The sequence below is a fragment of the Erpetoichthys calabaricus genome, chromosome 3 (assembly GCF_900747795.2).
Source record: "Erpetoichthys calabaricus chromosome 3, fErpCal1.3, whole genome shotgun sequence".
NCBI classification, from domain to species: domain Eukaryota; kingdom Metazoa; phylum Chordata; class Cladistia; order Polypteriformes; family Polypteridae; genus Erpetoichthys; species Erpetoichthys calabaricus.
The window spans coordinates 128,802,606-128,820,831 of NC_041396.2; the positions used below are offsets into that span (position 1 = coordinate 128,802,606).

General features: G+C 41.1%; 1 protein-coding gene across 2 annotated transcripts in view; it reads right to left on the bottom strand.

Annotated features, from left to right (window-relative positions):
• The window catches only part of eprs1 (glutamyl-prolyl-tRNA synthetase 1), a 208,488-nt gene that overhangs the window by 97,311 nt on the left and 92,951 nt on the right, over positions 1-18,226 (bottom strand). For both annotated transcript variants that reach the window (XM_028797360.2, XM_051925007.1), the window contains 2 exons: positions 13,146-13,256; positions 12,919-13,055 (listed from right to left, as the gene is read on the bottom strand). In XM_028797360.2, coding sequence (XP_028653193.2) covers positions 12,919-13,055; positions 13,146-13,256 — 248 coding nt within the window. The remainder of the gene's footprint in view (positions 1-12,918; positions 13,056-13,145; positions 13,257-18,226) is intronic.

Sequence of the window (18,226 nt, forward strand, 5' to 3'; positions counted from 1 at the left end):
CAGGTCATTCACTAGGTCCCCCCGTGTGGTTCTGGGATTTTTGCTCACCGTTCTTGTGATCATTTTGACCCCACGGGTTGAGATCTTGCGTGGAGCCCCAGATCGAGGGAGATTATCAGTGATCTTGTATGTCTTCCATTTTCTAATAACTGCTCCCACAGTTGATTTCTTCACACCAAGCTGCTTACCTATGTTTCATTTTGTTCAGATGTCAACGGATAGTTCAAGCTGACACTGTTGCACCCTGAGTCTGCAGAACAGCTTGAATATGTTTTGAAGTTGATTGGGGCTGTTTATCCACCATTCGGACTATCCTCCATTGCAGTCTTTTATCAATTTTTCTCTTCTGTCCACGTCCAGGGAGATTAGCTACAGTGCCATGTGTTGTGAACTTCTTGATTATGTTGCGCACAGTGGACAAAGGAACATGAAGATCTCTGGAGATGGACTTGTAGCCTTGAGATTGTGGATATTTTTTCACAATTTTTGTTCTCAAGTCCTCAGACAATTCTCTGCTCTTCTTTCTGTTCTCCATGCTTAGTGTGGCACACTCAGACACACAACAGAAAGGTGGACTCAACTTTTCTCCATTTTAACTGGCTTCAGGTGTGATTGCTATATTGCCAGCACTTGTCTCTTGCCACAGGTGAGTTCAAACGAGCATCATATGCTTGAAATAAAACGAGTCACCCACAATTTTTAAAAGGTGCCAATAATTTTGTCCGGCCCATTTTTGGAGTTCTGTGTGACATGATGTCAGATTTGGCTTTTATTCTCTGTTTTTTTGTGTTGTTCCAATGCACATAAAAGGAAATAAACACGTGTATACCAAAACATTTGTAATTGCAACAGTTTTCTGGGAGAAATTATGCATTTTCTTGGAAAATTCTAGGGGTGCTGATAATTTCAGCCATGACTGTACATACACACACACATACATATATACATACATACACACATATACATATATACATACATACATACACACATATACATACATACATACACATACATTATATATATATATATATATATACGTACATACATACATACATACATATACTGTATATATACTATGGGGCGCCAAACAGGCAAATATAATGATTTTCGGAATATATAAAGTCAGTGTTCTGAATATATACTGTAACTCCAAAACCTGATTATTTAAAGTCAGCAGCGGAAGTAATATAAAGTCCTTTCCGAATATATAAAGTCAGTGTCGGAATATATAAAGTCATTCCTGAATAAATAAGGTTCTTCCCGAATATATATAGTCTTTCCAGAATATATAAAGTCAGTGTCGGAATACATAAATTCATTCCTGAATATATAAAGTTCTTCCCGAATATATAAAGTCAAAACTTGAATATGTAAAGTCAACGTCAGAATATATAAAATCATTCCTGATTATATACAGTTGTGCTTGAAAGTTTGTGAACCCTTTAGAATTTTCTATATTTCTGCATAAATATGACCTAAAACATCATCAGATTTTCACTCAAGTCCTAAAAGTAGATAAAGAGAAATCGGTTAAACAAATGAGACAAAAATATTATACTTGGTCATTTATTTATTGAGGAAAATGAATATTACATATTTGTGAGAGGCAAAAGTATGTGAACCTCTAGGATTAGCAGTTAGTTTGAAGGTGAAATTAGAGTCAGAGGTTTTCAATCAATGGGATGACAATCAGGTTTGAGTGGGCACCGTGTTATTTAAAGAGCAGGGATCTATCAAAGTCTGCTCTTCACAACACGTTTGTCCGGGCCGGCTTCCACAATGGCATCCCAGATGGGACTCTCCGCCTGTTCCAAGGCGGGGACCCATCACAAATAATTTTGTGGCCGGCCCGGTGCAGCAGGTGCGCCCACACACAAGCCGCGGGAGCGGCGTGCACCCAGCCCCGCTGGAGAGACTTACTCCACGGACCGCCACCATTCCGCAGAAGACTTGTTTTCCCCTGGTGCAGGAGAACGATGACGGGTGGTGCAAGAGTGTAGCGGGCTCCTACAAGTGCGCCATCGCAAGAGGCCCCCGAGATGGCAGGTCACCTAGCGAGGCCACGCCAAGGACGCTTCCTCGGACAGACGGGACCCGGGAGGTAAGTTCCCTGCTTGCCAGCAACCGGCCTTGGGGGACCACATGTGTTTTGTATTTAGCAGGCAGGGGCTGCCAGGGTCCGCGTCGGTGGCAGGCGCTTGCTGGTCCGCGGGGCCTCAACAGCGCAGCGGCAGCAGGAGACGCTGCGAAGAAGGAGACGCTGCAGCTCACAAAAACACAAGCACACCGCCGAACCAGGAAGAAGAGAAGATAGCCGCGGACCGGAAGTTCCTCCCCGAGACAGGCATGGGATTGGAAGGTGTGTCTTGCGTGCCCGCCGATGACTGGATGGAGGCGGGACCAAGGAATGTCCGTCTCGTGCCGGGGAAGGACTCGATTGGGCCGGAGGAACGGCCCCACAGGAAGCAGTCAGTGGATGTGACTTACAGTCAGGTAAGTCAATCACCAGCTGGCTTTCTGTGCTAGCCTGTGGCCCTGCGCCAGCTGGAGGAGTGCCTTCAGCCCGCAGGGCAATTATTACAGATGCTGAGTGCCCCCCGTGGGGAGTTGCAGAAGCTGGAGGGGAAGGCAGTCGCATCGGTGACGTCACTTTGTGAGAGGGCAGAATGGCGCGATGTTAGATCCTTCGGCCGGAGCGGCACAGCGGGGACGGTGAGTAGAGCCGACCCCGTAAAGCATAAAGGAGATCTCACCGAAAAGGCCCATGATGTGAATGATCGGAACCAAGTAGGTGGTTCTCCATCAGTAGACGCGGTGGCGAGTGCTGTGCGCGCGGTAAGGGGAGAAAGACCGAGAGGGCTGGCAGGACGGGGGCTGATAAGTGCCCCAGGTCCTAGCGCCCTACGCCCCGAGCCCGCGGCGGTTTATAGGGACGCAGACGGGACAGGATCTGTGCGTGTGCCATGCGCAGACCCAAACTGTCATGGCGTCCCAGAGGAAAGGGAGGAAGTGAGGGAGGAATGCCGGTTCCTCCAATAAGGGAGGACGTGAGGCAAGATGCTCACGTCCAGAGAATGGCCGTCCTCTGTGGAGGCAGAGGAAAGCCCCAGAGTCAGCGGTGGTGACTGACATACGAGCTGACCCGTCTGTTCCGAGCAGATGGGCACAGAACCCGCGGAGGGGGTGCCGGTCGGAGGGGGGAGCGCTGCCAGTGCGCGGCACGGAGGGACGCCAGGTTGTGGGGTCCAGGCAGCGTCTCTGCCCCTCTCTCTGTTTTGCTTGTAGGACTCGACCCTGGACGCACAATAGGACCCACTTCGTTGAGGACCTGCCCTCGCGGGACGGGCCACTGCCACAGCTGGGCGGAGGCTACGAGGGTGCGAGTAGCTCCAACAGGAGGGGCACAAAGACCTCGGAGAGGGTGCCAAAAGAGTAGGCCCCGGGGTGCTGGTAAGAGGGGAGAGCGTCTCTGCCCCGGTTTCTGTTTGTTTAACAGGACCGGACCCTGGAGCTTTGAGAATAGGACCCACTTTGGGGATGAGCCGCTCCACCCGACACGTCTTCGCTGGCGGTAGGGCAGTGTCGCAGGTGGCAGGGGGGGCGACCCAGAGGGCTTACGTCTTCCCCAGACCACGTGGGGGCAACCGCCCTGGTGCCTATGGGGACCACGGGTACAGAGCTTTGATGCTCAACCCTGTAGGGGCCGTGGTCACTGCCAGGGGGCACCCCAATGTCTTTAGAGCCCTGGACCTCAGTACTTCTGCCACACCCGGAAGTGCTGGGGGGAAGAGAAGCGGGGACACCCGGAGTGCTTCTGGGTGTGAAGCCGACACTTCCGCCACACTGGGGAGTGCCGGTGGAAGATTGTCGGGATGCACCTGGAGCACATCCGGGTGATTATAAAAGGGGCCGCCTCCCTCCATTCGTTGGCTTGAGTCGGGAGTGGAGAAGGACGGAGCTCGGGAGGAGAGGCGAGGAGGCGGCTTGAAGAGAGTAAGGCATTTGAGTTGGCCTGGACTTTGGGGTTTGTGGTGCACTATAAATATGTATAATAAACGTGTTGTGGGTGACTTGAACGTGTCCACCTGTCTGTGCCTGGGCCGGCTTCCACAACATACATACATACACACAAACACATACATACACACACAGACACACACATACTCGCCCCCTGCTCGCCAACCCCTGTGTTTGGTGTTCCGGATACACACTTTTAAGATTTTTTATTTCTTTGAATTGTTGCTATTTCATTAGTTTTCTTTTATTTCAGAACTTATGTAAAAACAATATTTGGAATCTTTCAAGTCCCAATATGCTGAATCTTTTAAATGAGGTCAGTGAGACATGTGTTTAATGACTTTGTACCATAATTCAGGATAGGTTTCTCTGTTTGGAATTTCAGCACAGACAAAGCGATCTACATAATAATCAGTTAATAATTTTTTTGCAAAGTAACCAATAAATGCATGCGAGGTAAAACATGTTTTGAAATTCTCCGACTTAAACTTCAAAGCCTTACAATATTTACATACTTCTGACATATCACCTGTATCCATATATTCGATCTCTATTCGACTTTTAGTTATTTCTCCGAGTAATAATTTCTCTTTTTTTGCCCTAATGCGATATTTACTTTCTTTTTTTGACACTGTCGGTTTTTTCTGCTTTCATATTCTTTATCTTGCTCTGCATGTGTTTCGCGCCTACCTTTTTTATTTTTTGTCTTTTGAATTCCAGTTTTCATCCATATTACTAACCGAGAATGGTAAACCGGAAGGCACGGACGCAGGTACACGGCGATGGGACCAGGAGACATAGTGCGCAGGCGCCTACAGCGTGCGTCTCATAAACCGCAAGCGAAGTCTGATCCACCGCGAACGAAGGAGTCACGGCCCAAAAACGAAAGAGATCAACTAACGTGAATAAGAAATGAAGCAACAGCGTGCCCATAGCTAACGACTAACGACACAGCCACACAAAAAAGAGGATTCTGTGCTGCACCCCAGAGTCAAACGGAAGAGGCTACGGAGGCCCCACAGGTCCACAAAGATAGTACGGAAGGTGCGGGAAAGTATGAAAGTCGCAGGCGCCTACAACGCGTTTCTGAACTAAACGTCCACACTACACAGCATGGTCCACGCACTTCTAACACACCGCAAGCATAAACATGAGATAGTACAGGAACCCCACAGATCCGGACTCCACAACATATGTGAATCACATTACAGTAATACAATATTAAGCACATTACAGTAATACAATATTGACAGTACAACCACAGATAACACAGGCTAACCGAGAATGGTAAACCACGAGCCCGCCTGGATAGAATCAATGAACGCAGGTGCCTACAACGCGCATCTGAAATGCCACAAGCAAAGCAGGCACGGCTCCAAAAAGAAAGAGCTCGACTGACACACGTCCACACTACACAGCATAGTCAAACCCGACATAGTACGGAAGGTGCAGGCACCTACAACGTGCTTCGAAAGCACCGCAAGCAAAAACCCGAGATAGTACAGAAGCCCCAAAGATCTGGACTCCACAGCATATGTGAATCACATTACAGTAAGACAATATTATAAGTACTCACAGAAAACACAAACAGAAGAGGCTTCGGGGTCCCGCCCCACAGTCAAACCAGAGAAAGTATGGAGGCCCCAAATGTCCACAAAACACAGCATAGTCAAACCCGACATAGTACGGAGGGTGCATGCGCCTATACACCGCAGGCGAAGGAGCCACGGCTCAGAAACAAAAGAGCTCAACTAACGGAAATAAGTCATTTTAACAGTACGTGCAATTATCCATATTACTAACAGTAAACAACGTATAACTAAGCATATGTGGATCACATTACAGTGATGCATTATTAACAGTACAACCACAGAAAACGCTCCGTATTAACAGTAAGTGCAATTATCCATATTACTAACGGTAGACAACGGATAACTAATGGAGTCACGGTCACGGCTACAAAACGATCCAGCTCAACTAACGGAGCTACAAAAACGAGCCCGCATGGATACGTAGGCACCTACAACGCGCGTCTGAAACCGCGGAAGCAAAACTGTCTCGGCTCCAAAACCAAACAGCTCGACTAACGGAGCTACAAAAGCGAGCCCGCATGGACAAATACAATGAACATAGACGCCTACAACGCGCATCTGAAACTGCGGAAGCAAGGCAAGCACGGGTTCAAAACGGAACACCACAACTGACGGAGATACAAAAACGAGCCCACCTAGATAAAATCAATGAACGCAGCGCGCCTACAACGCGTGTCTGCAAAGCAGGCATTATGGACTGCATTAGTAATATGGATAGTTCATTTGCTTTTGCATCTACCGGGGTAAATATCTGGCCACCAGCTGGCAATGGCCCATACTGCTTTCGCGTATGTGGACAAATATTACATCGGATTGGAACAGTGCACCCTGAACCCCATCACGAACTCAAATATGCACATATCTTCGTGTTAGATCCAGATGACGCAATCTATCAACGAACATACCTCTGACGGAACTACAAAAACGAGCCCGCAGGGATACGTAGGCGCCTACAACGCGCGTCTGAAACCGCGGAAGCAAAACTGTCTCGGCTCCAAAACGAAACAGCTCGACTAACGGAGCTACAAAAGCAAGCCAGCACGGACAAATACAATGAACATGGACGGCTACAACGCGCATCTGAAACTGCGGAAGCAAAGCAGGCACGGGTTCAAAACGAAAGACCACAACTGAAATATTCCAATATATCTTTCTAATGTGCCATGCTATGGGTTCTTTACTTCCTTTGTTCGTCATCTACACCTTTACACTCCAATATATCTCATACATACATCAATGTATTTTGGCTTACCCAACACCAGGGGCTAGCGAGCGAAGCGAGCAGGGGGCGGTGCCACCCTAGTTATCTCTAACCCGCTCTGCATGTGTTTGAAACTTTTGTTTTGTAATCTCTTTATGACGTTTTACTTTGTTTTCTACTCTGTCTTTTATTTCTGACCTCGCTTTCTCCTGCTTTTATTTCAATGACACCTGGTCCGTGGTGATTAATTTACCCTTTTTCGAGTAATAATTTCCATTTGTTTGTGCAACTGTGATCTTTACTTTCTTTTTTTTATACTTTCTAATTTTCCTACTTTCATATTCTTTAACTTTCTCCACATTTGTATCACACATACTTTTTTTTTTTTTGGAGCCTTTCGAATTCCACTGCTTTCATAATCTGCTCTGCATGTGTATAGCGGCAACGTTTGTGAACGTGTTTATTAAGTTCTACTTTGTCTTTTACTCTGTCTTTGAATTCTAAGCCCGATTGGACGTGCTGTGTTTTAATGCCACTTGTTACGCACTGATAATTACTTGCCTTATTTTCTGAATTTGCACCTAGATTATTTTTTCTTTTTTGCTCTTTTTTCTCTCTAACACTTATGAGTCTCTTTTCTCCGCGCTGCTTTATTCTTTGCTTAGTCATCGACGTTTCATTTATGATGTATTGTCCTGATACTCTTTATATGCACTGAGACATTGGATCTATGTGTGTTCAAATCCTTCACAAGACTGAATGTTTTGCAACCCCGTTGTCATATTTGATAGATTGTAAGTAGGGCATGTCTTGCAAGAATCTCATGTTCTACGTCATCGCGAGACGGTCCTGGGTCAATCTCTAGGCACAATGTCTCATGTTTAAGGTCCTCGCGGGTGTTTTAAGTATCTTCCGTGATCTTAACGTGAAGATCACGTATCGTCTCCTAGTCATTCCCTCCCACAGAATTTTTTTTATAATAGAGAGATATATATACACATATATATACATATACACACAACAAAACACACACACACTCACCACCCACTTTATTATATACACCTGTTCATCTTCTGGTTAATGAAAACCTAAATCAGCCAATCACATGGCAGCAACTCAATGCACTTAGGCATGTAGACATTGTCAATATGAAATTCAAACTGAGCATCAGAATGGGGAGTAAAGGTGATTTAAGTGAAATTGAATATGGCATGGTTGTTGGTGCCAGATGGGCTGGTCTGAATATTTCAGTAACTGGGATTTACACACAACCACCTCTAAGATTTACAGAGAATGGTCCAAAAAAGGGAAAATATCCAGAGAGTTGCAGTTCTCTGGGCGAAAATGCCATTATGATGCCAGAGGTTAGAGGAAAATGGACAGACTGGTTTGAGTTGATAGAAAGGCAATAGTAACTCAAATAGCCACTTGTTACAACCATGGTATACAGAAGAGCATCTCTGAATGCTCAACACATCAAACAGCAGATGGGCTACAGCAGTAAGGGACCACACTGGGTGCCACTCCTGTCAGCTAAGAATAGACAACTGAAAATTGGAAAACAAAATTAAATGAAAATGCCGTCCTGACCAAAGCACTGCCTGAGGCATCTCCCTTGAGGCTGCCTCTGGATGCGACAATATTTTTTTAACACGTTAAACATGAAACATTAATCACAAAAATTAATGTGTTAACTTTCCCAGGACTAATATAAACTGCTCAAAAAAATTAAAGGAACACTTTGAAAACACATCAGATCTCAATGGGGAAAAAATCATGCTGGATATCTGTACTGATATGGTCTAGGCAATGTGTTAGGAATGAAAAGACGACACATTGTTTGATGGAAATGAAAATTATCAACCTACAGAGGACTAAATTCAAAGACACCCTGAAAATCAAAGTGAAAAAATGATGCGGCATTGCAGCAACTCAAAATCGTACTCAGTAGTTTGTATGGCCCCCGCGTACTTGTATGCATGTCTGACAATGTCGGGCCATGCTCCTAATGAGACGATGGATGGTGTCTTGGGGATCTCCTCCCAGATCTGGACCAGAGCATCACCGAGCTCCTGGACAGTCTGAGGTGCAACCTGGTGGCGTCGGATGGACAGAAACAATGTCCTAGATGTGTTCTATTGGATTTAGGTGAGGCGAGCGTGGGTGCCAGTAAATGGTATCAATTCTTTCATCCTCCAGGAGAAGTCTTCATACTCTCGCCACATGAGGCCAGGCATTGTTGTGCACCATGAGGAACTCAGGACCCACTGCACCAGAAGAGGGTCTGACAATCACTGACCCACCACCAAGCTGGTCATGCTGAATGATGTTACAGGCAGAATAACATTCTCCACAGTTTCTCCAGACCCTTTCACATCTGTCACATGTGCTCAGGGTGAACCTGCTTTCATCTGTGACACAGGGCGCCAGTGGTGGACCTGCCAATTCTGGTATTCTATGGCAAATGCCAATCGAGCTCCTCAGTGGCAGGCAGTGAGCACAGGGCCCACTAGAGGATGTCGTGCCTTCAGGCCACCCTCATGAAATCTGTTTTTTTTTTAAATTTTATTGTAATCGTTCATACAAATCGATCAATTTTTACAAAACATAGGACTGAAAAACAAGTCGACCCCCACCCCTGAGAGAGAAAGAGTATGGCCAATGGGGTAAAACTTAAATTGACGAGTTTAATAGGCCAGTAGAGATGAATGGAGAGGAAAAAGAAATGTGGAGATAATTACTTCCTCTGTGCTTTAAGAGCTTATTCTAAAATTTTATTGATTATATCCTGCCAGGTTTTAAAAAAGTTCTGTACAGATCCTCTAACTGAATATTTGATTTTTTCCAATTTCAAATAGTATAAAACATTGGTTACCCACTGACTTAAAAGAGGAGAGTTAGGATTCTTCCAGTTTAGCAAAATAAGTCTGTGTGCCAAAAGTGTAGTGAATGCAATCACCGTTTGTTTGTCCTTCTCCAATTTAAACCCATCTGGAAGAACACCAAACACAGCTGTTAATGGGTTAGGAGGGATTGTGACACCAAGACAGATGTGCTCGATATATAATTTTGAGTTGAATAATTGCATGCTTAATTGCATGATAAAAACACCCTCTGCTACTTAAATGACCAGATCAATATCCCAGAAGTTTCACTAACTTGATGCTATACTCTGATTAACACTAGAATTACCAAAGCCTACAAAAAACTCGCAATCCTGGCCCACATTAAATCCATTTGCACCTTTCTGTCTTTTGTGCTGTAAATGTATCGATCAACACAAGCAGCCTGCTATCACACACACACACACACCCCCCCCCCCCCCCCCCCCCCCACCAACACAGAAAGTTCTCACAGCTCAAGTCTGTTTACCTGCATGTGAGTTGCCAGGAGTTGTACAGGGTGAATGATATATCGTTATTTGGAATACATGTATTTCATGTGTGTTCCGTGTCTACAACAATCTATGTAAACACATTGTTACAACAGAAATGTTTTTCATGTTTTAGTAATAATTGGCAAAATGTAGACAAGAAGTGAATAATGTGCCCAAATGAAGTCCAAATATCAAATAAACACTTTCACAAAAGGTACAATTATAACAAAACAAGTGCGCTTTTATTCAAGAACTTAACTGCAGAAAAAGAACTTGCGTTAGGATGCGACATGGACACGCCCTTAATATGACTGCTTTGGTGGTGCAGCGGTTAAGAACTGCTGACTTGTAATCAAGATGTTCGTAGTTCGATCCAGGATGCCTCAGTTTTGAGTAGTGAGCAGTAGTCATTGGTGACTCTGACCAGGGCTGTCTCTGTACTGTGAGAAGTTTGGAAACCAGATTGAAATTTTTCAAACAGATTGAATTTTTTGAGGTGATCTTGAAGCTGAACTGAAACAACCTTATCCAAAACCTTAGACAAAAATGGAAGGTTGGAGATTAGACAATAGTTTGCTATCACTTCAGGATCCAGAGAGGATTTTTTTTTTTTTTTTTTTAAAAGAGGTCTAATTTTTGCGGTTTTCAAGGCCAGTGGGACTAAGCCGCTCTGGAGAGAGTGATTAATGATATCAGCAATAAGATGGCTTATATCTGATACATTAGCTTTTACCAGAGGAGTAGGAAAAGGGTCCAATGAACACATTGAAGGCCTCATCCTCTGTATGATGCCCTCAACTTTAACTGTGGTACAGAGGAACTTGTCAAAGCTCACTTGTAAACCACGGGGCAGATTTTACAAAAGAGACCACTCATGATTTAACTGGGGCATGGGTCTCAAGGATGTTGTGGAGCCCATTGTTGTAATAATCAACTAATTCACTGACAGAAGAAAGGTGGAGAGCAATGGAGAAGTTCTTAATGTCAGCATTTCAATAAGTCAAATTTATTTTTTTCAGGTTACTGAAGTGGATACAGCACTGTGGTTTAGAGTATAGTGAATTTGTGGGTAAATCCATTGAGACAATTTTGTGATCGGAAACACCCAGATCAAGTACTTGGAGGTCAGATAAAGGACAGTCAGTAATGACTAAATCGAGGGTATGGCCCTAGTTGTGAGTGGGGACCTCGACAAGTTGCCTCAGATTTAGACAGTCCAGGAGCTCTAAGAGCTGGGCAGCAGAATAATTAGAGGGTGTGTCCACATGAATGTTCAGATCTTCAAGAATCAGTACATTTGATGAAGTTGTACAGAAAGATGAGAGCAGCTCATTCATTTCCGTAATGAAATCAGGGTGTTGTTTTGGTGGTTGGTAAATAAGAAGTATTGTTATAAAAAGTGGATGCTTGCAATTAATTGCCAGGCATTCAAAAGTTGAGAATTTAGGAAGGGGGAGAAGTGATAATTGCAAACCTATCTGATGGATTACAGCCAGACCACTGCCATGTCCAGAGCTGCTGGCCTTTTCGAGGTAGGTGTACCCAGGAGGGCAGGACTCGTTGAAAACTGAGTATACCTCGGATTTATGCCAGGTCTCAGTCAAACAAATAATGTTAATCCCTCCATCTACAATGTGATTATAAATTAGACAGGCTTTATTTGTCTGGGATTGAACATTAAAAAGTTCAAATAGGAATAATCTATAATTGACAATTAACCTATTCGTGTTAAGAAAACTGAGAGCCCTATAGAAAAACCCAAAGATATAGGAAGAATGTATACATTTCATAAAGAAATGGAATATTATTAGTACACTAAATCTTGATTGTTAGTTCAACTTTTTTCAACAAAACACATGGATGCAGATGGAAACTTGTTAATGATAAATTTTGCATAAAAACAACCAACAGATTACAAGTTACCAATTAGTGTGTTAGACCATAGCACCGTCAAAACTTGACATTGTCATTTGTGAAAAATTAGATGAAATGAACTAGTGAGCTTGTTGAACTGAATGGCCTATTTTAGTCAAAAACATTCTAATGTTCATTATCATGAAATACAGAATCTGAAAGTGAACCCATAACATTCAGACACCTTCAAACATGTACTTTTAAAAAAAGAGCAACACTAGTCTAGATTTTCAACAACCAAAATAGAACAACAAAAGTTGCAATGATTTTAATTATAAGGAATGAACATTTGCTTTTTTTTTTTTTTTTATTAAAAAACCGTAACAAACAATAAAATGCATACAACTATTACTATCTAGCTTGAACTAGATTTAATTTCTAATAAGTGACACAAATTTCAGCAAAAATAACACATTCACATAATACTGAACAAAGCACAAAAACAGCCTGTTAAGTGAACCGGTGTCAAACACCCTAAGAATATTAACTTTTAACTTTTGTGTTAAATAAACTTTTATTTTTATTATACAATAATTTTAAAGAGCTTCATTGTTGCCCAAATTTGATTTACACTTTAAATCAAGACTAACTGGTACAATTGTTTATACTACACTGATTCATGATAATGGCCAATAGGCCTTAAGCATTTTAGCCATTTATATAGTACAGTCTGATGAAGATAATATTTCTTACATATTCACATTATGTGAAATATTTAGTTTATTATTCAAAGAATGTACACCTTCTTTTTGAATCTGACAATTTGTACTTCATCTTCTAACCAGAAGGATGCTACACAAAAACAAAAAGAAAATTACCTGTTTATTTTTTTGATGATTATGTTTCCCCAATTAATGAAAGTAACCACTTCTCCTTCGTGGAAGGTTTCTGCATCAGCTCCCTCCACCAGGACACGTGAACCATACCAAACAGACTTCATTCCCACTTCAGCATTCTACAACCATATTACAATAAATGATCAATGGGAAGCAAATCAAGTAGAACCTAACCAAAAAACTGAGAGTTCAACATGACTTTTTGTTACCTTAGGATGCTTGGGGACTTCCTTGGATTCCTCTTTGGCTCCTGGAATATTAACAGGGACCACGTCATTTTTTAGTAGTGCAGTATAACGTGGAGCCACTGGGTCAATGACCTACAGGTAAAAAAAATGTTTGTTAAAAATGATAACAAATGTAGTGTAACAAACACATACAACCAAGTACTCTAGTATGTAATCTAGTATGTGTCTTACCGATTCCCTGTAGGTGCAGTATTTGGAGATTTTTCCTGTTCAACCATTTTTCCTTTCACATTATTACTATCTAACATTTGGCTAACAGCTTTACCCATGACAGGTTACAAATTCACAATTTGTATGCATTTAGGTGGACCATATATTTTAATTTTTACATATAGAGGCCAATTAAGTGACTTGCCCGATATGAAACTATGTGCCACAGGAATAAAGATTGGAAACCTTGAGAATTTAAGTCAAGTGCCTAACCCACTAAACTATATTGTCTCCTTCATATGACAAAGACATACAGTAAATTTTCTAATTCTGAATTGGCCAGGTTCAAGTTAATATGTCGACCGATGGACTAAAACTCCATTGTATTTGTCTCCTATATTGTACCCTAAGCTGCTAGGATACGTCGTGTAATGCTGCTACCCTAAACTGAATAAATAAGTCACAGAGTGGACCGCCAGATTTGGTTAACATATGCAATACTCTGAGCTTGTCAAGTGAATTGTGCTATACAAGAAAAATAATTAAAATAAAAAGAAAGCATCCATTAAATTTAGTATGTAGAACATCATAGTTTTTCCAACAACATTTTTCTACAGAACCTAAAGTTAGTCAACCAAAAATTTTACAGTCTTTAAAACTATAACAAAATTGAAAACTAAGGTTGCAAAGCTTCAGAGCCACAGTTCATCAGGCAGTACATCAAGGAAGTCAATCCCATCTTTCAATTGAAGCGTTACCTTCAGAGTTATAAAAATCAGGTAACAAAAACAATATATTATGAAATAAATTTATTTTTAAGGCTTCTTTTATCAAATTTGAAAATCTACCATCTCGAACTGTCTAAATCCTATAAACCAAGCTCATAAATAGAGAAAGAAAATGAAGTAGCACAGAACAAAGACAGATTTAGGATTTTTTTCTAATTACTCAACCCACTCACAAGGATGCAGTCCCTCTACCTAGCCTTTCCCAATATTAACAAGAAGACTAATTTTACTAGTCAGAACAACCAGAATTAACAATATAAGCAAAATGAAAATATAATGATAACTGAACAGAAAACTAAAAAGAAGCTAAATATCAAAATAATCTAAATGAAGAACTAAGAAACAAGCACTAAAACAGAAAACCAAGACCAAATCTACCTAAATACTAAGTACGAAGTACTAAATGCAAAACTTTAATGGACCAAAATAACAATTTGATTTCCAAACCCTAATAATTAATCCAAGTGGACAAGCTAATTAAAAAAAAATGCACTAAGTGCCTTCTAGTATTTTTGGGACAAAGACAATTTTTTCCTTGATTTACCCACCCACCCTACTCCACAGTTTAAAAATTAAAATCAAACAAAGTGCACATTGCAGGCTTTGGATTAAGGGTATTTGCATACATTTTGGTCACACCACGTAGAATTATTTTTTACATGGTCACCCCATTTCAGGGCACCATAATGTTTGGGACAACTGGCGTCAAAGGTGTTTCATTGCTTCATTAGTGCAGGCACAAGATACCTTGGTTTGTGTCTACCCTTTGGATTCAGTAGTTATCCCAAATGACAAATCTGACAGATTAGAAACGGGTCTTCAGAAGGCAGATGTGCATGTGTCAAGTGACTACTACAAAGAAGACTTCATGAACAGAAATAAACAACTAGCTAGCGACAAAAAAAGGATGGTCTGATTACAGCTCGCAAAACACAACTTAGAAGTGCCTGCAGAATTTTGGAAAAAGGAAAGGTCTTATGGACAGATGAGACTAAGCTTAACCTGTATCAGAGTGCTGGCAAAGCTAACCACATTATCTGTTCAATATGGAGAGGAGGATTACGGCTTGGGCATGTATGGCTGCCACAGGAATTTGCATGGTTATCATCATTGATTATGTAACTGCCAATGGCAACTGTACAATGAATCTTGAGGTGTATAGACACATCTTATCTGCTCTAGTAAATGCCTCCAAGCCCACTGGATGGCACTTCATCCTACAAGATAATGAACCCAAACATCCTGCTAAGGCAACACAGGAGTTTCTCATTGCTAACAAATAGAAAATTCTTGAATGTCCAAACCAGTCACCTGATTTAAATCCAACTGAGCATGCCTTTCATATGTTGAAGAGACAACCTAAGGGGACAAGTCCCTGAAACAAGCAAGAGCTGAAGATGGTTGCATTAGAAGCTTGACAGTCAAGATACCCACTACCTGGTGATGTCTATGAATAGTAGACTTTAAGCAGTCATTGCATGTAAGACATGTGCAACAAAGTACTAAATATGACTACTTCAATGTATCTACAATTGCTATGTCCCAAAAATGACAGAACAAGGAAAAACTGTTGTAATTTCTACGCAGTGTGACCAAAATGAATGTAAAAACACAAAAATTAAAGTCTGCAATGTACACTTTGAATCACGTCTGAATTGTTTGATTGGAAATTTTAAACTGTGGAGCAGTGGGAAAATCGAGGAAAACTGGAGGGCACTGCAAATCAACATACAAATCCAAATTAATCAAATACTAGAAAATCAACACCTGAAAGCAAGGAACAACTATCATGACAATACCTACTGTAAGAGTAGAACCAATAACAAGGTGAAATAACTAATATTCAATTTCTCAGCAAAGAACTTGGGTTTGAGCTGCTGCCATAAGTGACAGCAAGACCTGGAAAAATAATAATTGCAGAGAACAGAGGAAACCAGGAAAAACTAAGCACACTAAAGTTTGAAAACTATATATTAAAGAAGCACAAACCTGAAACACACTTAATATCTGTTTAGAAATTACTACCAACTTGTATTAAACTCATACTGGATGTATATTTATGCTTTCCTAAGTTCACTTTCTAAATGTATAATCTATCAAAAAAAGGCAAATTCCCTGAAAATCAAGAATATTAACATTATGCGGAGTATAGTGATGAGAATGAGAAAGTACAACGTGAACTACATCCAAGATGCATGAAAGCTCATTAGGCTTGTGTTATATTGTTCACTGACATATACAGAACTGCATCAATACATGGAAGTGCCACAGAAATGTCAAAACGTAAATATCATACAATAACTATATTTAAGAAATTGGCAGGCAAGTTAGTGTCATCATCTTGAAAGGAGGGAGGAAAACAGCACCAACTGTTCTAAAACTGCATTCCCACATTCCAAGTATAGATGATCCATAACATTTTTTTCAAACAAAGAAATATGTGCAAACTGATGCCATATTTGGGAAAAGTCAAATGGAAAAAGACTTGAGTAATGTTCTTTTTTGAAACTTACTTTGGTTTAAAAACACACCTTATCCTTATACAGTGATTCTGCTTGTGTGGTTTCCAACTTGCATGTCCAAATAAAAAATGCACTAATCTATAACAAGGCAACAACAGGAATTTGCTTTCACAGCAGCTTTTACAGTGTAAAATATAAAATACAGGCAGAAAAGAAACTTGTATAAACAACCACACATACTGTGAGGAATTAGTGTATGCGTGCTAAACCAGATGGAAAGAACATTTTGGAATAAAGAATTATGTCAAAAGAAAATTTGAAGTATTGAGAAGTACATCAGTTTAATTAGGAGGTCTTTAAAAAGTTTGACACATGCAGGCCAGGTGTTAGCAAAGCTAAATTTGAATAAAAGTAAAGAAACCTGACATGGTAATTTTCTAAGACAGGCCCTAAGAATTTTGGTTATCTTTATATTTAAAAAAAAAAATCTTCCTTAACTCAAAAAGTTTCAATTATGTAGTAGTGAAAGAACCGGTCATAGATGACTCAATCAATAATGCCTGCCAATCTGTAACTAGCCCAACATATTTTGTCAAACAACCAGGGACCTCAGTTTGTTCTGAAATGTTACTTATTTGAAAAAAGAATTTGGATGGGCTGAAATAAGGACAGCTACACTCCATGTGATTAGTGCATGAAATTGTAATTTCTTCTAATTGCTTGACAAATCCATACACATTCCTGCTTCACAGATATATTTACATGATATGTCATTAGAAGCATTGTCCATAAGCAGAGAGGCAGTGTAGTCAAACCTAACTAAAGCAGTTGTGAAACAGAAATTAAACTAGACTTTTCAGGTGGAATAGAAGCATTTCGTGACTTTTCTAAAATAAAAAGCAAACTAATGTCTTCGATTTTTCTGGAGTAAAGCAACAATCATACAACACCATATATGGTGCTTAACAATTAAATCTATATTATGTACGGTACTTTCCATAAAGTTTGGGACAAAGACACATTTCTCCATGATTTACCCCTCTTCTCCACCGTTTAAAACTACAAATCAAACAATTCAGATGCAATTAAAGTGCACATCGCAGACTTAAATTTATGGGTATTTGCATACATTTCAGCTACACCATGTACACATTACACATTTTCTACAAGATCCCTCCATTTGAGGGCAGCATAATTTTTGGGACATAATGTTTTAATCCCTTGCATGCAATGACTGCTGGAAGTCTACAATTTATAGATTTTACCAGGTTGTGAGCATCTTTCTGGGGATGGTCTGTCATGCCTCTAATGCAGCCATCTTTAGTGACTTTAGGCTTGTTTCCTTAAGTTGTTGCCTTGGCATATGGTAGACATGCTGAGTTAGATTTAAATCAGGTGACTGGCTTGGTCATTTAGGAATTTTCAGTTTTTTAGCTTTGAAAATTTCCTGTGTTGCCAAAGCAGGATTTTTGGATTCTGGAACTTGAGCAGATAAGATGTTTCTATACACCTCAGAACTCATTATGCAGCTGCCATCAGCAGTTAAACCATCAATGAAGATAGGTACCAGTGGCAGCCATACAAGACCAAGCCATAACACTCTGCCACTATGTTGAACAGATGAGGTGGTATGCTTTGGATC